Genomic DNA, 27,614 nt, shown 5'->3' with positions numbered 1-27,614 from the left:
AAGGAGGAAGGACCAGTACGTGTGAAGCTTAAAAATAATGCTTCCTTATTAAAAGCGTCTAGACCTCCTGCTGAAGAACTGACAGGGTCACGTTGACAGGTTTAAATTTTAATTTTGCTTCAAATTTGGATTAATTTGGTAAGTATATTACATTTACATGACACATTTTTATTTTCTTATTGCTTATGAATTGATGTAGTTGTACCTTGAATAATTTTATTGGAATCGTCGGCTTAGCTTCATGACTTCTAAAAGTAACATTTTATTCTCATATACATATTGTATCTGCATTTTTTGAATCTTTGCAAGGACTGCTATAAGTTGCTTTTATATTAACAGCATGTTATATTTTATTTTATTTTCTATTTTGTCTACAACTGCTACTCAGTGGTGGTTGTTGTTCTGTCTTGTCTCTATGCTGCTGTAACTGCGAAGTAATTTCCCTGCTGGAATGAATAAAGTAATTCTATTCTCTTCTATTAACAGGGTCCTGTGCTTAATATATACCTTAAAAGCACAAACAGGTGAAGAAGGACCGTCAGGCTCTGATGGCGGCTCTGTGTGAGAACGTGCTGACAGTCAACATGTTACTGGGTGTTTTCTTTCTTCCAGGTGAGATTTTTGCTTTCTTCCTCTTGTAAGGAGACGTCACATGAATCGTTTAATAGTCTGAAATATTTGATCCTGATAATGTTTAAAGGCTCCACATGTAACTTCCAGCAGCTAAACTGAAGTTTGTCGAAAGTTTTTTCTTTCTCAGATTTTTATCCACATCATTTTTTTTGTTGCTCTGCTTTTACAGGTGTTGTGGCCACAACACACCTTCACATTAATGCCTCAAAGGAGATGGAAACACTAAGCGGATCCTGTTTGCATATCCCCTGTACATTTGAAGCAATCAGAGGGGAGGCTAGTTTTAACAATAGTATTGAAATCATTGGAATTTGGTATAAAAATGATCATAAAAATGTAAATAATCTAGTTTTTGACAGCAGCAATTCAGTCAATGCCTATCCAATGAACATTACTGGAATCCTCAAGAAAAATGACTGCACAACTCTATTTTCTGATTTAAACACCAGCCATCAAGATAAATACTATTTCAGAATCGAGAACGGGGAATTTAAGGCAACAGCTGATTTGGATCCCATTCAAATAAAAGTTAAAGGTAAGAATTTTATCTTCATCACTCCATTAATTTCAAATATCAGAAATCCCATTATAAGCATTTGGCTTTTCACATGTATATTTTCTGATCATCTGTTGTCTGCAGTAGAATGCAAAGCTATTAAAAAAATAAAGTTTTAAGGATTTTATTATTTTCTTAAATGCTCAAACACTGGGAACCTTTTTTATTGTTTGTTTCTGAGAAAAAAAAGGTACATCTGCTGAGCTTTAACTCATTCTTACACAAGATTAAAATGCTGTTGAAGAAAATGTTAGAACAAAAACATTTTCAACTTCTTCTTTATTGTCAGTATTATTATTCCTAGAAAAAAATTCATTTTTTAACACTACCGCTCCATTATGCAGACATAAAATAAATAAGCAAAGAGACTCTTTGTGAATATATGAATACAATAATCTTCAGCTGATGCTGGTTTTTTGTGTTAAATGAAATCATCTAAAGATAAAGACAAAAACAAAACAAAACCCAAGACAAAGCAAAATTCATCACTCATCATGTAATTTGAGTCAAAGATGCACTTTTTTCTAGCTGCAATGTTTATTGGCTCAGTTTTAGTAGTAGTGGAAAATCAAGATGAAAAGGATTTTTAGCCCTTCTGAGAGACCATCACACTATTTATCATTGATTGTTTTAGGAAGGCATGAACATAAAATAAGGCTTTAGATAAGTAACCCATAGTCAATCTTGAGTTAATGCTTTACCTTTGTGGAACATTAATCAAATCCTAAAGTCAACATTTTAATCACATCTTGAATTAGTTGAAATATAAATGAATGTAAAAGGAAAAAAAAAATGTTGTTTAGTACCAGAGTATGTTCACTTCTGCTTAAATGCATAGAATATTTATTTCATTGTAAACCTAAAAAATAATAATGTCTCTAATGTGGAATTTCAGATTCTGCCTGGAAACCAAACATTGCTATTGATCTAACAAATCTGAAGGAGCATCAGTCTGTCACTGTAACCTGCTCAGCTTCAACTCCCTGTCCACAATCACCTCCTGAACTCACCTGGAATCTCCAACAAGACTCTCTCAGACAAACAGAGAAAAACACAGATGGAACCTTTACAACTAAAATCCAGGAGAACATCACTCTGTCACACACACATGATGGATACAACATCAGATGTTCTGCCAGATATCCTGTGAAAGGAGAACACAAGACAGCAGAGACAGAAGTGACTCTCAGTGTTTCATGTAAGTGATCCTGTCAGCAGGTCATGATTCAGCTGTTTCTGATCAATAAAGTTCATGTGTGTCTCATTTTCCTCAGATGCTCCTAAAAACACCTCAGCATCCATCAGTCCATCAGGTTTGGTATCAGCAGGTACCTGGGTGGAGCTGAGCTGCTCCAGCAGAGCCAAACCTCCGATCAGGAACTTCACCTGGTTCAGGATCAGCAAGCATGGAGCCATGAATGTGTCTGTGGGGCCGGTTTACAGCTTCAACGCCACGGAGGCAGGAGATTTTTACTGTGAGGTTACAAATGATCTGGGAAATCAGAAATCATCAGTGAGGTTTCTTAGGATTAAAGGTAGTTATTTTTAAAACCACTGAACATGAGGAACAATCTCAACATCTGATGTCTAAATGTTGGTGTAAATGTCCCTATTTTGTTTCATTTAGGTATATTGAATGGACATCTTTTCTGGCTGATAATTGCACTTGCTATTGGGCTGTTGTTGCTCATCTTCCTGGTTATTTATGTGAGGTAAGTATCAGCAATGAGAGAATCAATTATCTCAGTGAAGTAAACCAAATATGTTCTTAGTTTAGAATATGGATATGTCAACAACAATCCAATTTGTCCACATGTACAAAACGTCCAATTACATACCTCCAAAAATTTGATTAGAGGAATGACAATGAGTATCATCTGGACAGAAAAAGACAAGCGTGAGCGAAAAGCAACAGAAAGCCAAGAAGTCGGCTACATTTCTGTCAGTATGTTGAAAACATTCCTGCTTCTATGTGCAAATCAATGTTTATGGCAGGTTTAATTTTCCTGGGAAAACAGTAGATTATGCATTAGCTGCTTTGGCCTCTTCGAACATTCGCCGCACAACATTCCACAGTTGAAGAAAAAGGATGTTGAAGCTTGTTTAAAATTTGCTGCATGGGATTTGGACAAGCCAGTGAAAAACAGGAGGAACAGTCCTACCTACTACTAGTAGAAGTAGTAGTATTAATAAACATATTTAGGAGTCATCACACACACAATGTTTGGATGAAGAATGGCAAAAACTGACTAAGTCTACACACTCACTGTGCCTGCATACTCCTTTGCAATTGATGATACTTAGTGTTTTACATTAGTGTTGTCTAACCCTAACCCTTCTGAAGAAAATGTAGTTCTATAATAATCACTATTATCATTACAGTACATCACACCAAAAGCATCTTGAGGTTTGCAGATGTATCATGATGTGTGATGTCTGAAATTGTAGAGTGCTTTCTGTAATTGATTTAAATGAAGACATATTTCTTTGCACTAAACAGCCTAATTATTAATGGAGAAATGTGCTTTTCTTATGAGCGTTCTTGTAAACATCTGACGAAAGCAAAAATGTGGATCACATGCAAGACAATTAAAATAAAATAAAAACTCTTAATTGATCCTAAGAACCTTCAAGATTAAAAAAAGAGAGAAATGAGCCAAAGAACTGAGCAATGTATGCTACTAGTTTCTCTATACAGGAAACATTTTGAAGTAAATCTCACAAAGAAATGCTTCATGACAAATTATTGATTATAATAGAAACATTTAAAGTGAGGAAAATAAAGACATTGTCCATCCCTGCTATAGTTTTGAACTATAGTACTAAAATAGATTTACCTTTCAATGACTAAATGCAACAATGACTTTAAAGACTTATTCTGACAACTCTCCAATGTCTTCCAGATGTTTCAAGTCCAAACAGCCAACTCATCAACAGACTCAGGTGGGTAAATGTTCAGCACTGCAACGTATCTTCAGGAGTTGAGTCTGTGCCAGAATCGGTTTAAGCATGAACTGTTTTTTAAGAGTTATTTTCCCATAGACTCCAGCTGGTGAGGAGGCTGCGGTACAAACACTTTCTACTGCAGCAGCTGAAGAACTGCAGTATGGAGAAGTAACTTTCTTCAAGGGGAAACCTGAAGCTTCCTCTACCTCCGTGGAGTACGGCAAACAGGAAGAGACAGTTTATGCACACGTCAAAGTGTCCAAGTCAAGAAAGTGCTCAACACACACCACTGACAGTCCAGATGATATCTATGCTCAAGTGAAGAAAAAGTAACTTTTCATTTAAAATAAAGTTAGCTAAAGACCTCACTTAAAGCTACTTTGCATCTCTTAGGAACAATGCATATATATATATTTTTTTTTCTCCAAAGAGTTTTTGCAGTGCTAGTGGCTCGTATTTTTTTGACAGTAGGCAGACAGGAAGGAAGTGAGGAGAGGGGGGAAGACATGCGGCAAAGGTCGCCGGGAATCGAACCCGCAATGTCCGCGTCGAGGACTAAGGCCTCCAAACGTGGGGCGTGCTAACCCGCTGCGCCACCACAGCACCTCAGGAACAATGCATATTTATCATGTGCTATATTATGATATTTTTTGTGCTGCTGTTTTGTTGTTTTTATTTTATTTCGGGTTGTGTGACACCTTGCATGGGATTGTGGCACGAAGTAATCATGTTTGTTACTTCAACAAAGTATTTAAAGCCTAGCCTTCTTAATTATTATTAAAAGAATACGTTAAACACACAAAGTGGGGAATTTTATTTTCACTTAATCATTTCACTGCACCATATTTAAGATAGTTAATAGTTAGATGGCGATGTGACGCTCCACTTCTTCTTTCAACCGTCAGACAAACCGTTGCAATAGCTCTGTGTTAAACTATGTTCCCCTTTTTCAATTTGTTGAACACATTGCGACCACACACAGCAACTTGGTCTCCTTGGTCTGGGCGTTTGCGTTTTCAACACCTTTTTTTAAAAGGAACTTGGGTTTTTTTGGGGCCGGAACACAGAACAGTTTTCTATCTTGAACTTCTTCCACAGGACACGTCTGACAGGCCTTCTCGTCAGAGCTGAGGAAGCTGGGGAGGCGTATGTTATTCACATAAAGCTAAACAAGATCATACGTGTGCAACATGAGCATTTTTACTCTAAGAGTAAATTCTTACTTGAGCGAGTTTATTTTTTATTTACAACCATTTTATCACTCAAAATCTCCTCACAAATCTAAATTCTCAAATACATAGAAAAACAAAGTTAAACACTGCGAGGCTAAATGAAAACATTGTCACCGGAACAAATAGCTGCACGCATCATGTTGGAGAATTGCTGACTGGGTCAAAAGACGTGGCTGAGGAAAAGATGTTTGTCAGTTCAAGCAGATGAAAGCCATTGACATGCGTCAAGCAGAGAAACCATGTAATGAGATTGAGTAAACTACTATATTAGGCTTAAGAAGTATTGCTGAAAGAAAAACAAAATTCAAAAGAAGACATTTTGGAAAAAACAAAACAAAACAGCAACAAAAAACCCCGTAAGATATGGTGATCTGTGATCACCTAAAAGTTTAGTAAAAGCAAATTGAGGAAAAAACAAAAGTAGATCTCACGGTGAAAGGAAGAATAATAAAAGTAACGCTCCAGATTATATTTAAACACATCATAGTGACTCACCAACATGTCATAAACTGTCTGCGGAGGTAGATGCAGATTTAGAGAAATCGGGCGAGATAAAAGGTGACTACAACAGCTGCCAACTGGACCTCAACCTGGTGAGCGCTACAGGAGGAGGAAATGAGATTTGTTGTGGCAGTGTCGCAAATAATGCATTGCATCAGATCATAACAGTTAACATGACTCAAGGTTGGCTTTCGAATTTAATGCAGAAGTCACTGCGACATGTTAGAAGCTTTGAATTGTTTATTGAACTACAGCCTCAGGGAGGCAGCAGCATTCAAAACCTGAAAACTGCATGATGGTCCAGGAACGTAAAGGGACATCTGCTTCTTCTTCTTCTAGGATTTTTTTGCCATCCGGGATTTTTATTATAATTATTATTAGTATTAGTAGGAGTAGTAGTAGTACTAGTAGTAGTATTAATAAACATATTTAAAACTTGAGAGACATTTTCATGGCAGAAATTATGTCCGTATTCTTCTTAAACATTTTTATTAATCTTTCTATCCTCATTATTAATGGATTGCATATAACTTCAGTGGCAAATACCACCACCTATTATCCATGCATGTGTAACCTTGTTGCCTCCACCTGCCATATTTGTTTAAATTTTGTATTGTGCAAAAATAAGAATAAGGCGATGTTACGATGACATCAGTGAGGATGATCTCATTCTACCACATTAAGATATCCCCTTCTCTGCTCTTTGAAAAATAAGCAGAGATGACAATAACACCATGGTATATACAGTAGTATGTGTTCAGAGAAGCAGAGGATCTTTTATAGACGAAGCCAGATTAACAACAGTGTTTAAAACAGCTACATGCACGGAGTGTAGCACTTTTCACACTCCTTTCAAAAAATCTGAATAAGCCCGTCCTGTTCGGGACGGGTCTATTCAAAGTTTCAGACGCTTCGGGAGCGCTGCAGCATTCAATGAGAGAACCCAACATATCACGCAGAGGGAACCTGACCAAGCATCCATATATGAAGAGAAGGCACTGATTACCATTGTTAAGACCAAGTGTTTTATAAATGCTGCAGCTTTTGATTATGGAAAAAGTAAACGGAAGTGAATAATTCACACTAGTACGACTCGAGAGCAAGTGATCTCACAGTTTGGTACAGCGGATGCAGACGTTCACTCTGCCACTGTTTTCTCACACAATAATTTCCATCCAGCCTGGTTTTTGGCCAGACCAGGCCTGAATTTTAGCTAGGGCTACACATCTAAACTCTGCTGTAGGTTACCAATCTGTACATATTACTGCTACTACAGCCACTAATGGTAGTAATAATAATATTAACATTGCCTTTTTAAAATAAAAATCTCTCACTTAAAAAGAAAGGCACTGAAAAGCTATTCTTGTCCACAGAAGACTTAAACATTTCGACGCCAAGATGCCGTCTCAGCAAGACATTTTGAAAAATCTTTCTAAAAGTCCACGTCATCTTTCACACCGTCAGACTTTGTACAAACCTCTCAAACAAAACTGTCTGAATTCCCTCAGTATTTTCTATGCAGCAATAAAAATCATATTCTCATCCGCAGCTGATAGATGGAAATGAGCAAAATCGACACCTGTTTTCGCCTGGAGTACAATATAAGTGATCGATAATTGTGAATGTTTTGTTGAAAACATTCATTCCAAAAGCATCTTCTGCTCATTGAACATCTGAATATTTGATTGAGACTTACTCTACTGTTCAACAGTAGTCAAGTAAGTCTGTATTATTAAACACCCCTAATAAGGTAACACTGTGGTAACAGCAAGATGTTAAAAAGGTAGCTTCCTCTTTCTTGAGGGATGTGAAGGGGAGACAAATTAAGACAAGTCGACTTGTTTTGCCAACACACATTCAGAGGTCGGCTATTGGATCTGATTCTAATCAGCTCAAACGAGAGCTAGGGAAACTGAACTATTTCCATTTTAACTGCAGATCTTTGGTAAGTTGGTGCTGTGGTTTCCACACAGACATTTTAAACTGAGATTTTTAAAAAATCTCAGTTTAATCCCAAGTCTTTTGGGATTATTTAAAAATTAATTAAGTAAATCTGGACAAGTAGGAAGGTAGGCTGAAGGTTTTACTGAAGGTTTTAAAATGCCTCAGGATTTGTTTTTTTTTGGTTTTTTTATTGAAGGACGACTGTGAGACGAATGGCAGCTCTTCCTGGGAACGTGCTGACCGTCAGCGTGTTACTGAGTGTCTTCTTTCTTCCAGGTACGATGCGATGTTTGTTCCCTTCCTCCCATTTAGAGACATCGCATGAATCACATCTCCACGTGTTAACCTGCTGCAGCTCAACTGGAGTTTAGGGATAATGAAGTTTCTGCTGATAAATGACTTTCGTTGACATTATGTCCATCATTTGTTTGTTTTTTTGTTTGTTTTTTTTCCAGGTGCTTTGCCTCATTACTGTGATAAAAAATCAGCGGACTTGAATATCACTGCACCAAACAACATTGAAGCTCTGAGTGGATCTTGTTTGGCGATCCCATGTAGTTTTACTGCAAATCATTTAGAATTTAATAGGACCATTAGTATCTATGGAGTTTGGATGAAACATACTTTAGACTTTGAGTCTAATAAAAATAATGTTATTTTCAACAGCAGTGAGTCAGTAAACAATTATTCATTGGAATTAAGTGGAAACCTTGCAGATAAAAACTGCACCACTCTGTTTACTGAAATAAACTCAAGTTATACAGACAAATACTTCTTCAGGATTGAGAACGGACAATTCAAAGCAACAGCCTGCGCTCATCCTCTCAATATAAAAGTTGGAGGTAAGATAACTTTCTTTTAAATATTTTACTCTATTTTCTGAATCCTAATTGTGGTGATTTAGCATTATCGGTCAGATATGGCAATTCATCATGACATCATAAATTTAAAGAAGTTAAGCATGAGATGAAGAGGATTAATTATTTTTAAACATCCATTTATCGCTTCAGCAGAGTTGCGTAGTGGCTTCATTTCCTGATCTGCTCAGGAAAGTTGCTGAAGCAAACAGTCAAAAAGCTGACATGAGCTAATATGACAGGTATGAAATAACTTTAAGATCAAGTTCCAGGTCTCATATTGTCTGCTAATCTAGTAAAGTATGATATCATAAAGTAACTAAGTTACATTAAAAGTAACTTTTTTTAGTTACTTTCAGCAGCTGCTAACAACAACGCTCCGCCTCCTGTGAAAATTACATTGAGCTTTGCCGATACTTAATTGTAAGTTATTTTATAATGGTAACATCAACAATGTGTCTCCACTTATAAGGTTGAACTGAGGAGTAGATTGTTTAATGGTTACAACAGTGCAAAAAAAAAAAAAAACGTGAGTAATTTGTTTGGTCCACTGTTGTCTGGAAAACTCTAAGAAGGATTTTAAAGCCCCCATATTTCCCCCCAGCCTCCAGGTTCTGCGTTACGGTCCTGCGTTTGGTGTTAAAGCGCAGCGCACAGCGCTCCTCCTGCAGCTCCGCAACTAAGATGGCTGCACAGATTTGTGACACTTATCTTAATTTTAATAATTATAATGGCGTTAAGTTGCCATTGTAATTATATTGGCAACTATACGGACACGTTTATTCGTGGCTGTTTTCACGTTTATTGCGCTGTTCAAGTTAGTCTCGATGTTTGCAGTTTTCTGGAGCGCAACGCGAAGCTCAACGTCATTCAGAGGTAATATTTTAACTTGACATTAACAAAGACACAGCGGGACGGATCATCCGGGAAATGATGAGCACGGACTAAAACTACCTTAATGACGGACAAATTCTGGGATTTATTATGAGTCTCTGCTTATTTCCAAGTCCAAATGAGTAACTTCACGTCCAAAAACGAGACCAAAATGGCGCAACCCGCCACTCATTAAATTTGCAAGCGACTTAAAAAAAAAAAAAAAACCTAAAAAAAAAAGAAACCCACAGCCGCTTATAATTACGGAGCCCTCTAGGGGACATGGGGATTTTTTTTCTTTTGCGTTACCTCGCAAAACTTTTGCGTTACCTCGCAATACTTTTGCGTTACCTCGCAAAACTTTTGCGTTCCCTCGCAATACTTTTGCGTTACCTCGCAAAACTTTTGCGTTACCTCGCAAAACTTTTGCGTTCCCTCGCAATACTTTTGCGTTACCTCGCAAAACTTTTGCGTTACCTCGCAAAACCTTTTGCGTTACCTCGCAATACTGTACTGGTCAGTTATGCAGCATAATTGAATACTGCAAGCCTTTCCTACGGTGGGCGCCGTACTTTATGCTTTAATATAAGGTTATGTGAGGTTTTTCCGTGAATGTTAGTATCTTTTTGTGAAATATCTGAAGTTTTATATCTTTCTTTAGGATAGAAAAGCACCACAAACCTACGATATAAACAGAAACCTTCCGTAAGTAGGAAAGAAATAAAAATACATCCTAATTTGGACTATTTCTGAGTTATTATCGCGGTTAATAAATCATCTGACAGTTTTGATTGTGTCTCTGTTGTGTTCGTAGTCTGAATGGTTTAAAGAGCTGCTTTCAGTGCCGCTCCATCTTAACCTTAACAGATATAAACATGCAGTAAAAAATAAATCGATTTTCAATCAGTGTTTTGCACCAAACAGTTTTTACTGTTAACAAGTTTTTATTATTAAACACACGACAAACTAATGATGGTAAAGGGCCGCACTGGGTTAACTCGGGGAATCTCATCTGTCCGTGTATCAATCAGCTCCAAACCATTTCTTTGTTCTGTCACAATTATCGATTTATTCCATTTTGATGATCAGGTTCCAAACTTTGCCAGGACTGACCGCCCCACTCACCGCTTCCTAATACACACAAAGCCAGTATCCTTCCCATTCATACCTGGTGACGTCACTCCCACGTCGACACACCTAAGTGTCAAAGCCGCTGCTCCTGTCATATCAATAATTACTTATTTCATTCATATGGCTCTTACAGAGCCTCAGTGAAAACGTGTTTATTATTATTAACTGTTTGGTGCAAAACACTGATTGAAAATCGATTTATTTTTTACTGCATGTTTATGTCTGTTAAGGTTAAGATGGAGCGGCACTGAAAGCAGCTCTTTAAACCATTCAGACTACGAACACAACAGAGACACAATCAAAACTGTCAGATGATTTATTACCCGCGATAATTACTCAGAAATAGTCCAAATTATAATGTATTTTTATTTCTTTCCTACTTACGGAAGGTTTCTGTTTATATCGTAGGTTTGTGGTGCCTTTCTATCCTAAAGAAAGATATAAAACTTCAGATATTTCACAAAAAGATACTAACATTCACGGAAAAACCTCACATAACCTTATATTAAAGCATAAAGTACGGCGCCCACCGTAGGAAAGGCTTGCAGTATTCAATTATGCTGCATAACTGACCAGTACAGTATTGCGAGGTAACGCAAAAGGTTTTGCGAGGTAACGCAAAAGTTTTGCGAGGTAACGCAAAAGTATTGCGAGGGAACGCAAAAGTTTTGCGAGGTAACGCAAAAGTTTTGCGAGGTAACGCAAAAGTATTGCGAGGTAACGCAAAAGTATTGCGAGGTAACGCAAAAGTTTTGCGAGGTAACGCAAAAGTATTGCGAGGGAACGCAAAAGTTTTGCGAGGTAACGCAAAAGTTTTGCGAGGTAACGCAAAAGTATTGCGAGGGAACGCAAAAGTTTTGCGAGGTAACGCAAAAGAAAAAAAAATCCCCATGTCCCCTAGAGGGCTCCGTATATAATAATCGGACTTCACGACAGAAACTCAAAATAGTTCCAGTGTTTCCACCAACAAAATGCGCACCTCCCTCCATTGTTTACATTTCTGTCGCATAGAGACGTCGGTCACTCGACAAGACGCGTAGAGGAAATACGATTAAATAACGAAAGAAGATAGTAACGCACAGTAACGCAAAGTGATTTCGATACGTAACTGTAGTCTGACTACTGGATTTGAAATAGCAACGCGTTAGATTACTCGTTACTGAAAAAAGTGGTCCGACTAGTACCGTACCACAACATCTGCAATTTTGATTGCAAAAAAAAAACAAAAAAAAAACACACTGTCAGGATCTGTGTTTTTCCTTGTTTATTTAGAGTTTTCTGTGTCCTTAAGTCTCTTCGTTGTCCTGTCCTCCCCTTGATTGTTCCCAGGTGTGTCTCGTTTCTGTGATTACCCTCCCGTGTATTTATCTCCACCTGTGTTCCTTGTTCCTCGTCGTCGTCGTCAATGTCTAGTCTATTCGTCGTCAGTGTGTCCATGTGCCTGCTGCTCGTTGTTGCTGGACTTATTCATCATTAAAATCATTTATTCATCTTACCTGGGTCCGCTGCGTCTGCCTCACCACCAACACCGCACCGCATTTCATGGCACACACACACTAAAACAATCCCAAAATCCTGGAGGAACAGATATTTCTTAATATTTTAACAGTTTAATTGGTTTTATCAATACATTCTAGAACAACAGGCCCTTTAAGAGCTTTAGGATTTTTATGACTTCGACACCCCTGGTCTAGAGTATTTGCAAATAACCTGTGTGTACAATTTGACCACAGCTCATACAAAAGCAACATTAGATTAGAAAGATTATGAAGCAGTTAACAAAGAAATATGTGTAAATATACTTAATGTTTAATACTATATTTACAATAGTATTAAACAGCAGTAAATATACTTTACTGATGTTCTTTTGTTTTGTTTGCTTTTGTTTGCATATAACTTTGTTTATTCTTTAATTACACTATGTTCAATAAGATCAAAGAACTACTATCACTATCTAGGCTTTTCTTTGTGGTGTTATGTATTTGTAACTCTAATTTATATAGGAATAAGAGCTCTTGGGAGCCTCCTTGTGGGCTGATAAATCTATGCAGCAGATCATATTTGCATCCACTTACTGTCGAACTCTTCTCATCAGTTCTTTTTTTCTTTTTCTTTTTTTTTTCATCATTGCATGTTTTGTTTTTCCCAGATTCTCCTTGGAGGCCCAGCATTAATGTTCCCTCTGACCTGAAGGAGCATCAGTCTGTCATTGTAACCTGCTCAGCTTTCACTCCGTGTCCACAATCACCTCCTGAACTCACCTGGAATCTCCAGCAAGACTCTCTCAGACAAATAGAGAAAAACACAAATGGAACCTTTACAACTAAAATCCAGAAGAACATCACTCTGTCAGACACACATGATGGATACAACATCAAATGTTCTGCCACATATCCTGTGATTGGAGGAAACAAGACAGCAGAGACTAATGTGACTCTCAATGTTTCATGTAAGTGATCCTGTCAGCAGGTCATGGTTCAGCTGTTTCTGATCAATAAAGTTCATGTGTCTCATTTTCCTCAGATGCTCCTAGAAACACCTCAGCATCCATCAGTCCATCAGGTTTGGTGTCAGCAGGTACCTGGGTGGAGCTGAGCTGCTCCAGCAGAGCCAAACCTCCACCCAGCTTCACCTGGTTCAGGAACAGCGAACATGGAGCCATTAATGTGTCTGTGGGGCCAGTTTACAGACTTCAGAAGACCAACATGTCAAATATAGAAAGTCATTTTTGTGTGGCTGCAAATAGTCTTGGTAGTCAGACATCATGGAGTCACTTGAGAAATAAAGGTAACATCTGTGTTTCATTTATAATTATTTCTGCTTGTCCATATCACTGTAACCTTTATAAAAAATTTTATTTTTATAATTTTAAAGTTTTATATTTCACAGTACAGCTTTCTTTGTCCTATACTTCTTTACTTTATTTGTTATCTGTTTATTATTGTGTTTCTTTCCAAGAAACAGGGATGCGGACAGTCCTTGGCTCAGTTATTTTGCTGTTCATTTTCGCTGCGCTCATCTGCTTGGTTCCCTCAGTTTTGTGAGTATAAACAAGCGGCTTCCTCAGGTGTAGGTGTAGGTGCCCAGCCTGTGGTGCCCTGGGCATAGTTCTCCACCACATTTACATGTACAGTAGATCAGATGCAAGGACATGTGTCAGTAAAACAACAAAAAAAAAAGTTAAGCTGTCAAAATAAATAAATAACATCAGGATTATTCTGATACCACTCCAATATTTTTCCAGTTTCTTCAAGTCCAAACATCAAACTCCCCAACAGCCTCAGGTCAGGGATTCAACCTGTACGTTAAATTTGACACCATCAGCACAAAGTGAAATATTAATGTACTTTTTTTTCCCCCCATAGGCTGAACCAGATGAGGACGTTACAGTTCAAATGCTTCCTGATAAAACTGAAGACCAAACTTATGAGGACATGAACGGTTTCCAGAGACAACCAGAAGTTTTCCATGAATCTAAGAAGGACAGAGGACTGGAGGAGGCAGTTTACTCCCGGGTCCAAAAGTTCAGGGCAAGAAACTGCTCAGTGCAGAGGGCTGACAGTTTGGCGGATACTTACATTGAAATGAAGCACCAATAACTGCTGTTGTGCGATCACAGAAATATAGTTTTTGTTTTTACATTATGTCAGATCATTATGATTCTCTTTCCCTGTTGTACTTGGTTTCATCACAGTTTTATCATTTTATTGTAATAGAGCAGCTGCATTTTGGCTTTTTGGTGGCTTTCTTCTGGGTGACAAACTTTGATAGACTTCACATCATGTCTGCCATAACTCTTATGTTTTTGTTTTGTTTTTTGTTTTTTTTTTAAAGAAATTGACTTTTAATCTATTAGATAATTTATATTTCTGATACCACAAGAACACAAAACCTCCACTGATATTCTGGTGAAAATTCATTTTTTTTTCTGCCTTTAACGTTCAAAAGCCAAAAGAACTGATCTCCTGAGTTGCATGGTGGTTGGATTTTCCTATCATGTTAATTCTTACAATAGTAGCATAAAATTGCTTGAACAGATGAATGCGGCACCTTCTAGGATCTGTAAAATCTTCCCAAGGATGAACCAGACTTGTGCAGCTGCTCAACGCTCTTCCTGATGTCTTGAGCTGATTTCTTTTGACTTTCCCATCATGTCAAAACAAGAAACCCAAATGTTTCAGGCAATTATGTAAAAAAGCATATACATATATTTTTAGACATTTTTAATCAAAGTTGCATACTGCTAACCATTGTGTCTTGATTCATCTCTTTTTTTTCCAAGTTACTAATTTTTAAACATATTCCACAAGTTCACTCTAAAACAAGTAAATAGGATTGTTAAATAAAAATAAAATTTCGTCAGTTTTTATGTGCTTGAGCTATTTCTTTATTCTGTGATCCAATTGAAGACATTCTGAATCTGTGTGTCTGGTTATCCTAACTGAGAATGTCAAATATAAACGCTGAATGATGGAGGATCTCTGCTGTTCTGTGAGATGTTCTGTGTACAACAACGGTTGCCGACGTATCCAGAGGACGTCACGCTGACCTTGATTTGAAGTATGTTTGAAACTTTGCTTGTTTTTTGACAAAAGGCTCCTGGGATGTACAATGCGCTAATCACTTACCAGTGCGCTGCTAAACACAAAACATATTTTACGAATATAATTCAGTTGCGTGACAAGACTTTCAAAGCTGCTCTGCATATTTCAGTATTCAGTTGGGGGTTTTTTATCAGACAGTTGCAAAATCTGTTTGGTCATGTCCACCCAGACAAGATGATCTCTTGACACAATAAAGAATGTTAAATGCAGCTGACACACGCAAGAATCCTTTGGACAGAAGACGGTTGTTCATCTGCTGACTGACTTCATAAACACCTGATTTAAAACAAAATTTTACTTTGCATTTAGATTTAATTGGTAAGAAAATGTTTACTCTGTTGAACTTTTTGGAGATAAAATCATGTTTTTGCTTAGTGGACTTTATGGAGGTTCTCTCAAAATGCAACAGTGCATTTTTTTAAGTGTTACATAAAGATTGTTTTAAAGAAACCTAATTATTCTTTTAAGAACGTTTCTAAGTGACTTGTTTTCATCATGTTTTCATTCCGTCTGCAGGGTGATGAAGGACATCTAGAGTGTCACGGCAGCGCTGTCTGGAAATATGTCGACGCTCGAAATGTTACTGAGTCTCGTCTTTCTTCCAAGTGAGCCGTTTGTTCTCTTTCTTTCATTTGGTTTGCAGGAAGATTATGCTGCATATTATGTTCACCATTATTTTACCTTTACAGGTATTTTGGCTGTTTGTGAGAGACCAGGTGTCTCACTTACTTTACCAACCCCAATCGAGGCATTGAGTGGATCTTGTTTTCAAGTCCCATGTCGCTTTATAGAACACAATGGATTTAATTCCACAGGAGCACGTGAAGGAGTGTGGATTAAACATGGCAAGGATATTTACACAACCGCACATGGAATTAACAAATATCCAATAGAAATTACCGGAGACTTGGACAAATTCAACTGCTCCACCCTGCTTTCTGACGTAAATACAAATCTTGCGGGGAAGTACTTCTTAAGGCTTGACAACAAACAAAGCACGGCAACAGCTTGTGCTCATCCACTCTGGGTAACTGTGAGAGGTGAGTGTCTTATCTGTCATAAAGTATTTAGTCAACCCTGAAATTAGGTACTGCTTTGCATAGTTCTCTTATTCAAGGTTCCTGGTCATGATTGTGCCAGAAAAAAAACCCCAACACTTTTGTAACCTTTACTTTCACAGGCATGTTGGGCAAGGCAGTATTATTTACGCAATTCATACACAAGACAATCCAAAGTGCTTTTTAAAAAATGTATGGGTAACATGTAAATATGAAGCATAAACATAAAAGCCTGGCATAAAAGAATTCATAACACAGACTTTAATTAATAGATTTTTAGACTACTTTCACACTGCAACCTGAAATGACCCAAAAACGGCTTGCCCTTATGTGACATTCATCCGCCCTGAACATTATTGATACTCGACAAACGTCATTATTCTGCATCCTGATATGCCAAGCAGGAAGAAGAGCAACCGTGGCGGACGACAATGCATATTAAGTTGCGCTGACTCCGGTTGGACAACAATCACAACACACTCTCCCACATACATGTTTACTTCCATGAACACTGAGCATGCTCGCTATATCTGACACTATTGTATGCTTAGATACACATGCAGGATGCTTTCTGATTTTTTGCAGTTCACATTAGGAGACCACGTACAAGTTGCATATCTTTGGAAATGTCAACGGCCAGGCAAAACATCGGAATTGAGCATTAAAGCATGCAGTGTGAATGAAGTGTGAAGGCTTAATTTTTGTCTTAGTTGTAGTCTTGTAGTAGGCTTGTTGGAGAACGTCATCACTAGTTTAGCTAGCTTTCAATTCCAGATATTTTGTACCAGGGAGCCAGTCGATGTGTAACGGATCATAGGCCAGCACTCTCTGCGATTTGCTTGTTAATATGTTTTAAGATTTACAGCAGTATCAGGTAGAGTAGAGTGACATTAGCATATATGATAGGACGTGTAGGGCTACTTTATAATATGTTAGGTTCTGGATCAGGTTGTAGAGCAGACACGAAAAAGGTATGATACTTTAAAATGGGAAGGTTTAATGCATTTTTTGTTCTAAAGTTATTTTTGTGCACCTGATATTTTCAGGCCAAAATTAGTGCAGTGTAATTAACACTGATTCAAATGCTACATTGCACAATCTATGTACAAAGTCTATGCACAATGTTTGATATTAATTATTAATTATTTCACAGTTTTCTGTTGTTAAAAATGTACATAAATGTGGAATTACAGATTCTCCTTGGAGTCCCAGCATTAATCTTCCCTCTGACCTGAAGGAGCATCAGTCTGTCATTGTAACCTGCTCAGCTTTCACTCCCTGTCCACACTCACCTCCTAAACTCACCTGGAATCTCCAACAAGACTCTCTCAGACAAACAGAGGAAAACACAGATGGAACCTTTACAACTAAAATCCAGGAGACCATCACTCTGTCAGACACACATGATGGATACAACATCAGCTGTTCTGCCAGATATCCTGTGATTGGAGGAAACAAGACAGCAGAGACAAAAGTGACTCTCAGTGTTTCATGTAAGTGATCCTGTCAGCAGGTCATGGTTCAGCTGTTTCTGATCAATAAAGTTCATGTGTGTCTCATTTTCCTCAGATGCTCCTAGAAACACCTCAGCATCCATCCGTCCATCAGGTTTGGTGTCAGCAGGTAGAAGGGTGGAGCTGAGCTGCTCCAGCAGAGCCAAACCTCCACCCAGATTCACCTGGTTCAGGAAGTGTGAACATGGAACCACTAATGTATCTGTGGGGCCAGTTTACAGCTTTGCTGTTACCAAGGGAGGAGAGTATTATTGTGTGGCTACAAATGGTCTGGGAAATCAGAGATCACCAGATATCTATTTAAGGATTAAAGGTAATTTAATGGCTATTTTTAGTCCTTCTTTATTAGTTTTTTTAAAATGATTTTTATTTTTAGATTATTATACCTGTTACTGCTAAATAAAACATAAAGTAATTCAAAGAATTTGTTGGAAAGTTAACAAACAGTTCTGTTCAAACCACTGTAGTTACTATAAACACAAAACATACAGTATGTTTTACTTTCTACTGTGTCTGATGTGAAATCCCAGAAACCCCTGGAAGTCCCAGCATTGATCTTCCCTCTGACCTGAAGGAGCATCAGTCTGTCACTGTAACCTGCTCAGCTTTCACTCCCTGTCCACACTCACCTCCTAAACTCACCTGGAATCTCCAACAAGACTCTCTCAGACAAACAGAGAAAAACACAGATGGAACCTTTACAACTAAAATCCAGGAGACCATCACTCTGTCAGACACACATGATGGATACAACATCAGATGTTCTGCCAAATATCCTGTGATTGGAGGAATCAAGACAGCAGAGACAGAAGAGACTCTCAGTGTTTCATGTAAGTGATCCTGTCAGCAGGTCATGGTTCAGCTGTTTCTGATCAATAAAGTTCATGTGTGTCTCATTTTCCTCAGATGCTCCTAGAAACACTTTTGCATCCATCAGTCCATCAGGTTTGGTGTCAGCAGGTAGCAGGGTGGAGCTGAGCTGCTTCAGCAGAGCCAAACCTCCACCCAGCTTCACCTGGTTCTGGAAGAGCAAACATGGAGAAGTTGACGTATCTGTGGGGCCAGCTTACAACCTCAGCGTTACTGAGAAAGGAGAATATTACTGTGTGGCTTCAAATAATCTGGGGAGTCAGACATCATCAGTGATTCATCTTAATATTGAAGGTAATTACTAACTGGTATTCAGAAATTTAAGCTTAAAGACGTGTGACATTGTACAATAATTTCAAAAGAGTTCATGCAGCGAATTATTCATGTTAGCTGGCTGGAGTTTCAACCCAGCCAAGCCTTCCTTCTTGCATCATGATAAAAATATATGACTTTATGGCTGCAAATAGTCTTAGTTATGAAATGTCTTCATAACTAAATTGAATTAAAAATCAAACGTAAACAAAAACTGATAATTTGATCTGGGTTTGTATTCTGAAAGACTAAAAGCAGCTGCCAGCAATGAAGTGTCTTAGACTTTCTGAAACTGTAAAGTTCATCTTATAATTTTACTTCAGTAAGATAAAAGTAATTCATTGCTAAAACTACAAGCTGACTACATTTCCAGAAAGCTGATGTCATCACCACAACTTCTCCTTCTGTTTGCTGATTGGCCAGGATGAAATTCTGTCCGATGAATCCAGTTTTGTGAGCAGGGAAAATGGCAGGAATACTGACAGAGACGAGAGATATTCTTTATAAAATGGGCAGAGCACTGCCAACAGCAGGCACTTCATTTTGATACAGCAATGAAGAATAATTAATTTAATTTTGCATTGTCTCATCGTCATTACGCACTCTTCGTGATTTTGTTTTGTGTATCAATCAATCAAATTCAAAACGAGAACTTATTGATTCTGTTCAGAAGGAGCTACGTGTGAAAGCTACCAGACCATATTATGATTCTTAAAACAATGCAGTTTGTTCGTGTTACGGTCAGTGGCCTTGCATGTTTTTTTTTCTTTCTTTTTCTTTCTGTTTTCCTTTTCTGTATAGTTGCAGCTTCATGCCTGTTGACTCCACTCTGAGAGGCAGGGCTGCACTCAGCCGTCCTCCTTACTAAATCATATGCCAACCGCCATTAAGGAAAAAGTCGAAGAACCAATCACAAGAGATAGTGTCGCACCTAGCAACAGGGTCAAGACAAGGATTTCTCCTTGCTCAGAGATTACCGAATTACACTAAGGCTGCGACTCCTTGGCAGGAATCTTATGCGCTGATAGGAGCTCTGATGATCTTTGAGCATATGGGGCCTGATCTTCTTGTCAACAAAGATTTTTATCATTTCTCACTGCCCAAGATGTTTATTCTTAAAAATATATAAATACGTTGAAAATATATGTCACGGATAGTTGTAGTTCAGGCTCTTAAACCATGCAAAGTCCTGATAACATTTCAACTTTGCTCTGTTGAACATTATTCTTTGATCAAGAGTCTAGAGTTTCCATCTACTCCACAATGACGATCGTGGGATTGGTGATGCTCTGTGGTGCCGTCATCATCTTTGAATGGTGAGAGACAATTTTCTATGAGATTTTTTTTTTGCTGTGCACCTGTTTTATATTTAGTAACGCTAACATCCTTTTATTTTTAATTTTAGCTGGCTTAGATTCTCCAAGAAACCAGCGGAGGTGAGAAAATTGACCTCATAAATAAAGTTAATCCTGAAATGATTCATGCTTCTTGCACCTGCGTGTCTGAGTTGCTCCCGGTGTGATATGTAGGTATTAACTGCAGTATAAAAAACTGCGTAGCAACAACGCTGTTTGTTTCTTTGTTGTTTCCTGTCTACAGGACACAAACGAAGCAGAGTGACGGAGGCACAGGCATCATGAAAATAAAGATGTAAACTTCACTCTGCAGTGGAGAATTTCTTCTTCCCTACCCTATCACGTACCTCCATTACTTGTAATGCTTTCTTTCAAAGATTCAGCCATGCAGGCAAATATTTGAATCATTTTTTTTGTTCAAAGTAAGGAAATTTAAACATCTGCTATGTTTTGAGTGTTGCTTTCACTGCATAAAAATCACTGCAAAAATAAACAGCAGATAGAAGAGCCAACAGCTGGTTATGTCATCCAGGACATGTTACTGTGAAATATCATCTCCGTCTTTGTCATCCAGTAACAGTCAGTCAGATGTTTCTTATTGCTGCTGGAGACGTTTCCTGCTCACAGAGTCTGCAACGACTCTTTCAAGTTACTTGTGTATTGCGAGTTTGTGTAACGTTTAATTGTGCTTTTGTTAAGATAAGGTGTTTCTGAATTGAATTGTTGACTTCCTCTACCGAGGCTTCAAATAAATGTCTTCACCACATGCACAGCAACAGCTTCCACCCTTTCAGACTTTGTTTTCAAAGCACTGCTTATTGCAGCTGGTCTCAGCAGGTGAATTTAGTCAAACCAAGAAGATTGAAAACGTGGTTTGTCATTTCTAACAACAAGAAACTGCGTTGGCGTCTTCCAGTCCGGCTGACATCTAAGTTGTTCTTAGCTGACGTCTAAGAACAGACGGCACCACTGACAGCCTTAAAACAAAGTTAATAGAGTCTATCAAGTCCACAAAGTCTTGGATCAGGAGATTCTCGGGATCAAACGCAATCAAAATCTGATCAGATCGTGATCCAGAATCACCAGCTCTTTGTTTCTTCTGTGATCCAGCGGAGTGTCTATGTTTAGATATAAAATACAGTAGAGTATTTGATATAACCAGAGGAAGCCACTCCAACATCTCATTTACGTTTCTGTTTTTGCTTCTGCTTTTTTTTCTTCTTTATTTTAATTCGTAACTAGTTACTGAGAAGTAAATGAAAGGAACCATATAATTGCGTGGGGCGAAAGTGTCAAACTTGTTGATAAAATATAATTCAGTTCCGTGACAGAGGCTTCCCAGGTGAATGTTCAGTCGCTCTTCTCAGACAGTAGCAAACATTGTTTGGCAGGACAAATGGACAATACAAGCTGACATCCTCTTTTACACAAGAATGAAGGCTTACTGCTGCAGCTTGCCTCCACACGTCAGAAGCTTTTAAACAAAACGCTGACTGAGTGAAGATTTATTCGGTAAGAAAGTCTTTCTAAGTTTAACCTTTTGTCACTTTTCACTCTGAAGGACATTTAAATGTTAAAAAAATGCATCTGTTTAATACTTTATGAAAGTTCTCTCAAAGTATAACAATACATTAAGTGTTATAAAATGTTGACATAAGGAGACAATGATTTATCAAGACTTTTGATTCATGTTTCCAGTCTGAAGAACGATGAGACTGATTGCAGCTTTGTCTGAGAATATAGTGACAGCCAGCATGTTACTGAGTGTCATCTTTCTTCCAGGTGAGCTGTTTGTTTGTTTGCTTTTTTATCATTCACTTTGATTAGTGGTTAGTAAAGTTTCTCTCCGGGAAGATTATGCTCCATGTTATGTTCACCATTAGTTTGTTTTTGCAGGTGTCTTGGCAGTTTGTAATAATGTAAACCCAAGTTTCTCAATCACCACACCAAACCAGAATGAGGCACTCAATGGATCTTGTCTGCATGTCCCATGTAGCTTTAAAGCACTAAGTGGATTTAATATACATGGAAATGTTTTTGGAGTGTGGATTAAAAGTGACAAGAATATCTACGAGACCGAACAAGGAGTTAATAAATACCCACTAGAAATTACTGGAGACTTGAATCAATACAACTGCACCACCCTGTTTTCTGATGTAAACACAAATGTTCAGGGCTTGTACTTCTTAAGACTTTACAACGGTAACCTCAAGGCAACAGCGTGTGCTGATCCTCTTTCGGTAAACGTCAGAGGTAAGAGTGTTATTTTGAATATCTCATAAAGTTCTTAGTCGACACTGAATTAGGTACTGCTTTGCATTCAAGGCATTTTAGTTGTAAAGGTTATGTTGTAAAGGGCTTTCAATGGAAAATTTGAATTCCATCTGTGTCCTGTGTATAAATGACAAAGTCATCTGTGTACAAATTAAAGGGAGATCAATTAGAAAAAATTACAACACCAATTTGATTAGCATAAGAAGGGGTTCTTAGTGCTTGTTTTTTATATTGATAAAAGGAAAAATGTTTCAAAATGTTTTGTTTGTCATATCTTGTATATCTTACTCCCAAGTTACTTCTGCTTCCAGTAATTTCAGACCAAATTCAATGACATTTTCACAAATTCAAATGCAAAGTTTTAAATGAATTGCTTGAATATGTATATATTGTTTGAAATAATGAACTATTTTAATGTGTTTGTTGTTGAAAATCTACATCAATGTGAATTTATAGATTATCCTTGGAGTCCCAGCGTCAATATCTCTGCTGGTGACCTGAAGGAGCATCAGTCTGTCACTGTAACCTGCTCAGCTTTCACTCCCTGTCCACAATCACCTCCTGAACTCACCTGGAATCTCCAACAAGACTCTCTCAATCAAACAGAGAAAAACACAGATGGACCCTTTACAACTAAAATCCAGGAGACCATCACTCTGTCAGACACACATGATGGATACAACATCAGCTGTTCTGCCAGATATCCTGTGATTGGAGGAAACAAGACAGCAGAGACAGAAGTGACTCTCAGTGTTTCATGTAAGTGATCCTGTCAGCAGGTCATGGTTCAGCTGTTTCTGATCAATAAAGTTCATGTGTCTCATTTTCCTCAGATGCTCCTAGAAACACCTCAGCATCCATCAGTCCATCAGGTTTGGTGTCAGCAGGTAGCAGGGTGGAGCTGAGCTGCTCCAGCAGAGCCAAACCTCCACCCAGCTTCACCTGGTTCAGGAACAGCAAAGATGGAGCCACTAACGTGTCTGTAGGGCAGGTTTACAGCTTCAATGCCTCTGAGGAAGGAGAGTTTCACTGCGTGGCTTCAAATGACCTTGGTCAAACCAATTCATCTGTGATCCTCCTTTCGATTAAAGGTGGTTTGATAAATGGTATTCAAAACTATACGTCATGTGCTTTTGCAATTTTTTTTTTTTTTTTTTTTTGCTGAGTCCATAGGATTGAATCTTTCATGTTAATTTCATTTCATTAAGTTATATAGTATATAAAATAGCTATATTTTTAACTACAATGGTAAGTTATTCAACACATGCTTTTCAAGTGACAATTGTTTTTTCTTCTGGGGACAGGGAATTTAAAGTTTTTATGTCCACTTCTTGCTTTGATCGTTTTCCCTGTGCTCATCTCCCTTCTGATCTCTGTTTGGTGAGTACCATAAAATTAATGTTTTTCTTAGATGCATGTGATGGTTGAGATGATCTGCTAGCTAAAATAATACAAATATGTACAGTTTTCAGCTGAGGCAACATTTGGAGCAATACAGCTCTGCAAAGATTTGATTAGGTTGATGCTTGATCCGATTTGTTTAGGTATTGCAACTGAACATAGTTCTTGAGTCGTTTTATAATATGTAACTGTCATGGTTTGTTGAAGGACCCAAGCACAGAGAGCCAATAAGTTTGAAGTTTTCAAAGAGGAAAAAAAACCTCAACATAAATAGATTTAACATAAAACAGCACAGGAACATGTCAGCATCCAGCAATTGGTGACAGAAAATGAGGAGCTTAAATATCAGGGAAACTGATTACTGGAAAGGAAGAGGGATTGATTGGAAACAGGGTGCAGCTGTGAGTGGAGGCCAGGCAGGCAGGCTGAGGGAGAGGCAGAAGGCATCAGAGGAGCAGGAAAGGTAATAAAAAAAATAAAAAAATCAGGATCTTGGTTTGTAGTATTTTTTGTCGAAATAGTTATTATTTCTCTAGTAGCAATAAAGAATAGTACAAAAGAATAACCAAAGAAATACGTAAATAAACAGCTCGGGAAAATTGATATAAAATACAGCAGGGCTAACAAGAACATAAGACTAGTAACTAATCAAACAATAAAACAAACAAAAATAAGTAATCAAAATGCAAATCCAGGAGATGCCTAAACCTAAATTGTCCCAGGATCCTGACAGTATGCATGACAACCTCACATTTTTGCACAACTCTTGGCCAGTCGGTTTTTCAGATATTTCTGAAGAATTACATTTTACTTCTTTTATGCCAAAAATGTTATGTTTTACTTGAGGAAACTGATTTGAGTGACTTCAATTTGTCACTCATCAGCACAAGCTTTCATCCATTTACACAGAAACTACACAGAGAGAGAGAGATACAAATGTATTGTACTATTTATTGTATTTACACTTCTTGCTGTGTAAATCAGTCGCCTTTTAGTGTTGTCAACAGACTCCTTCACCTGGATTTTAATCTGATCTTATTTTTATGAAGTCCATCTTTTAAGGCCCATTTGAGACCAGCCTGGACTCTAAATCTCTGTCTTTGTGTTGTCCTCTGAAGCACAGCAGAAATATTCTGACCGCTCTGTAACGTCTTGCAGGTGCTTTAAGTCCAAACGTTCAACTCCACAAAAGACTCAGGTTGGGAAAAATTCAACACTCCACTGAGTTTTCATTTGAAGGTTTGTGACAGAATCAAAATGAACAATACTTTTTTTTTTTCCCCCACAGAGTCAAACTGGTGAAGAGGTTCATGCTGAAAAAGGAGCCAATAAACCAGAAGAAGAACTCCAATATGTGGATATAAACTTCTTTAAGAGGACACCCGAAGCTCCTTCTGACTCAGTGCAGGAAAGCGGACAGCTGGAGACGGTGTACGCACAGGTCAAAGCGCCGGACACAGGAAACAGAAAATACTCTGTAGATTGATGAGATACACACTTTGGAAAGTGTGTGTCATGTTACACCTGGCCATGGTACCAACAATCAAACATGGGGGTGGTAGTGTGAGGATTCGCGGCTGCTATCTTTCTTTTAAGGATTTTTTTTTAGCTGTAGTGGCCTTTGTTTTTGAGGGAGGGAGAAAACATGCAACTACATTCTATCATGTCTTATACTTAACCAAAAGTCATGTGTGGTTTGCCCTACAGGCAGAGTGCAGCGTCGTGACAGAAAGAGCATGATAATCCCTCTGATACGCATTCGGTAAACGTTTCTCAATTTTTGAAAGCGGAAATTCGACATAATCCTCCATTGTTGTGACTCGGACTTATTTCCACATTGTACATCAAAGAGATCAGCATTTCCGTGGTAACAGAATGATGCGTGCAGCTAACTGGAACTAGCCAGAGCTTTGCTCATGACAGGCTGCTGCCAAATCCTGTGTGCAGCGTGGGAGGAGATTATTCCCTCCAATTGTTTTTTTTAACAAAAGGTACTTCCTCATGTGAAACTGCCGCTGGTATAGATCCTGTCTAAGATCTTAGATAGAGGATAAATGTTGTAAGTAGGTTATGAAATTTAAGAGAAAAAGAGGGGAGACGTAGCTGTTGTTTCTATTAAAGAACTTCATTGAAGTCAGTTAATTCAGATTTATTTATTTGTTACTTATTTTGCAGGTTTCACCATTTCAGCATTGTAAATCTTACAGTAAATCCTATTGGCTAGACTTACAGACTGTTTCACCACTGTGTCGTTATAATTTTTTCAGGTGTTCAAATCTCAGAAGGAATTTTGTTGTTTCCTCACTCAGTAAACCACTGATTAAAATTGAAAATTATCCAAGTTAAGATTCTTATTTTTATTAAAATAGAAACACATTTCCCCCACACTCCAAAATTCTTAGTTTGTTCATGTTACTCAGAGGCCTGGAGCTCTGCAGAAGAACAAGTGGGCCATAAAAAGTATCTGTATCTTTATTATATAAGAAATATTGGAGAAGGCCCCATCGCCTCAAACAAACCTAATAGAAACAAAGAAGGTTTTTACTTGTTGTGTGTCTGCCTCCATCTGCTGGATTCTCTCCTTCATGTCATAAGTTTATCAGTTGATTGCTCTTTGCTCATCACACAGTGGCTGATACTGGTTTGTTCTGCAAAATGATTTGTGTAAAAGGTTCTTCTTAAATTTTAGCAGCACCTTTTTATGTATTAAAGCTAACAATCATTTAAGATGTATAATTTCTTAGTTTCAAGGCTTAAACTTGAGCGTTACCACTAGAGCATCATATTAAAGACAGTACTGTTTTCATATTGTAAATCTGGTAATCCATGTTACATTTCTATTTCTGTAATGTAAATACATGCTCTCCAAAAACTGTTAGAGTTCTATGTTCTCATAATTATATTTTTTTATGTTTCACCCATTATTTATGTTGAAACAAAGTTCTAGGACATGGCTGTGTGTTTCTGTATTTTTTTAAGTTATTCTCTGTCACTTTCTTGGTATTTGGAATACAAAAAATGTTAATGAAGTACTCAGGAATTTTGATTGTTGCCCCCTTTTGTTTCTTCTCAAGAAAAGAGTTTAAACAAATTAAAATTATGACTTGACATAATGTTCTTTACCTGTACCTTTAAATCTACTCTGAATTATCATCTTTTATCAATTTTTCTCCAGATTATTTTGTTGGTGACGTTTCACTGCAAACAATTAAATTTAGCTCTTTCTTCATGAACTGTCAGAGGGAATATGAGTTCACTTAGATGGCAGGTATTCAGTCAAGCCTGAAACCTGGAAAGTTTTAAGACTTATAGGAGTTTAAAGTGGTACAAGCCTGTTTCGTAAAAGCTTGACGGTTTAGATATTATTTGCATGCTCCTGTAAGTTTGTCACTTGTCTGTCTGAGAGAAGTGGTCAGATGTAAAGTCATGTTGCAGACAAAACGTTGTGAAAATTTGTGAAAAAGAAGCCAAAAAGGGAAGTTGGTTGTCTGGTTTTGTTAGATCCTCTTTGTGACGACCACCCTTCAGTTTTCTTGTTTGAAGTCTCTTCATC

The 27,614-nt window shown here is 37.8% G+C and overlaps 4 protein-coding genes across 6 annotated transcripts; all 4 read left to right on the top strand.

Moving 5' to 3' along the window:
- Window positions 1-54: 54 nt before the first annotated feature.
- Window positions 55-4,587, top strand: LOC102227573 (vascular cell adhesion protein 1-like). Its single transcript, XM_023325805.1, has 8 exons — window positions 55-138; window positions 487-612; window positions 803-1,168; window positions 2,085-2,387; window positions 2,464-2,724; window positions 2,817-2,901; window positions 4,093-4,132; window positions 4,232-4,587. The coding sequence occupies exons 2-8, from the start codon at window positions 549-551 to the stop codon at window positions 4,466-4,468; spliced, it is 1,356 nt and encodes a 451-aa protein (XP_023181573.1). The 5' UTR covers window positions 55-138; window positions 487-548; the 3' UTR covers window positions 4,469-4,587.
- A 3,053-nt stretch (window positions 4,588-7,640) lies between these two features.
- Window positions 7,641-14,358, top strand: LOC111606282 (myelin-associated glycoprotein-like). The gene is made up of 7 exons (XM_023326792.1): window positions 7,641-7,651; window positions 8,009-8,088; window positions 8,268-8,654; window positions 12,823-13,122; window positions 13,197-13,460; window positions 13,918-13,973; window positions 14,039-14,358. The coding sequence occupies exons 1-7, from the start codon at window positions 7,641-7,643 to the stop codon at window positions 14,270-14,272; spliced, it is 1,332 nt and encodes a 443-aa protein (XP_023182560.1). The 3' UTR covers window positions 14,273-14,358.
- A 1,124-nt stretch (window positions 14,359-15,482) lies between these two features.
- On the top strand, window positions 15,483-21,150 carry LOC111606134 (B-cell receptor CD22-like). Its single transcript, XM_023325804.1, has 10 exons — window positions 15,483-15,595; window positions 15,794-15,882; window positions 15,967-16,317; window positions 17,529-17,828; window positions 17,905-18,162; window positions 18,380-18,679; window positions 18,756-19,013; window positions 20,269-20,347; window positions 20,437-20,467; window positions 20,631-21,150. The coding sequence occupies exons 2-10, from the start codon at window positions 15,840-15,842 to the stop codon at window positions 20,649-20,651; spliced, it is 1,641 nt and encodes a 546-aa protein (XP_023181572.1). The 5' UTR covers window positions 15,483-15,595; window positions 15,794-15,839; the 3' UTR covers window positions 20,652-21,150.
- A 583-nt stretch (window positions 21,151-21,733) lies between these two features.
- LOC106700185 (B-cell receptor CD22-like) lies at window positions 21,734-27,614 on the top strand. 3 transcript variants are annotated; one of them, XM_023325806.1, is made up of 8 exons: window positions 21,734-21,898; window positions 22,085-22,168; window positions 22,283-22,639; window positions 23,117-23,419; window positions 23,494-23,751; window positions 23,965-24,040; window positions 25,220-25,259; window positions 25,350-27,614. In XM_023325806.1, exons 2-8 carry the CDS (start codon window positions 22,096-22,098, stop codon window positions 25,545-25,547), a joined length of 1,305 nt encoding a protein of 434 aa, XP_023181574.1. In that variant the 5' UTR covers window positions 21,734-21,898; window positions 22,085-22,095; the 3' UTR covers window positions 25,548-27,614. The 3 variants fall into 3 exon arrangements, with proteins under 3 accessions (XP_023181574.1, XP_023181576.1, XP_023181575.1); XM_023325808.1 differs by lacking the exon at window positions 22,283-22,639; XM_023325807.1 differs by lacking the exon at window positions 25,350-27,614 and having other exon boundaries at window positions 25,180-25,227.

This window comes from Xiphophorus maculatus, chromosome 21 (assembly GCF_002775205.1).
Source record: "Xiphophorus maculatus strain JP 163 A chromosome 21, X_maculatus-5.0-male, whole genome shotgun sequence".
NCBI lineage: Eukaryota > Metazoa > Chordata > Actinopteri > Cyprinodontiformes > Poeciliidae > Xiphophorus > Xiphophorus maculatus.
Note: the sequence above shows the minus strand (reverse complement) of the source record. Positions and strands in the feature narration are given on the sequence as shown.

Bases quoted from the DNA above. Each gene is read 5' to 3' on its own strand.
- LOC111606282 (XM_023326792.1), top strand. The intron at 8,655-12,822 runs GTAAGATAACTT...TGTTTTTCCCAG, and splicing joins TCTCAATATAAAAGTTGGAG to ATTCTCCTTGGAGGCCCAGC. The intron at 13,974-14,038 runs GTACGTTAAATT...TTCCCCCCATAG, and splicing joins TCAGGTCAGGGATTCAACCT to GCTGAACCAGATGAGGACGT.
- LOC106700185 (XM_023325806.1), top strand. From the start codon at position 22,096: ATGAGACTGATTGCAGCTTTGTCTGAGAATATAGTGACAGCCAGCATG. The intron at 23,752-23,964 runs GTGGTTTGATAA...TTCTGGGGACAG, and splicing joins GATCCTCCTTTCGATTAAAG to GGAATTTAAAGTTTTTATGT. The intron at 24,041-25,219 runs GTGAGTACCATA...AACGTCTTGCAG, and splicing joins TCCCTTCTGATCTCTGTTTG to GTGCTTTAAGTCCAAACGTT.
- LOC102227573 (XM_023325805.1), top strand. From the start codon at position 549: ATGGCGGCTCTGTGTGAGAACGTGCTGACAGTCAACATGTTACTGGGT. The intron at 613-802 runs GTGAGATTTTTG...CTGCTTTTACAG, and splicing joins GGGTGTTTTCTTTCTTCCAG to GTGTTGTGGCCACAACACAC. The intron at 2,725-2,816 runs GTAGTTATTTTT...TGTTTCATTTAG, and splicing joins GAGGTTTCTTAGGATTAAAG to GTATATTGAATGGACATCTT.
- LOC111606134 (XM_023325804.1), top strand. From the start codon at position 15,840: ATGTCGACGCTCGAAATGTTACTGAGTCTCGTCTTTCTTCCAA. The intron at 18,163-18,379 runs GTAATTTAATGG...GTGAAATCCCAG, and splicing joins TATCTATTTAAGGATTAAAG to AAACCCCTGGAAGTCCCAGC. The intron at 20,468-20,630 runs GTGAGAAAATTG...TCCTGTCTACAG, and splicing joins TCTCCAAGAAACCAGCGGAG to GACACAAACGAAGCAGAGTG.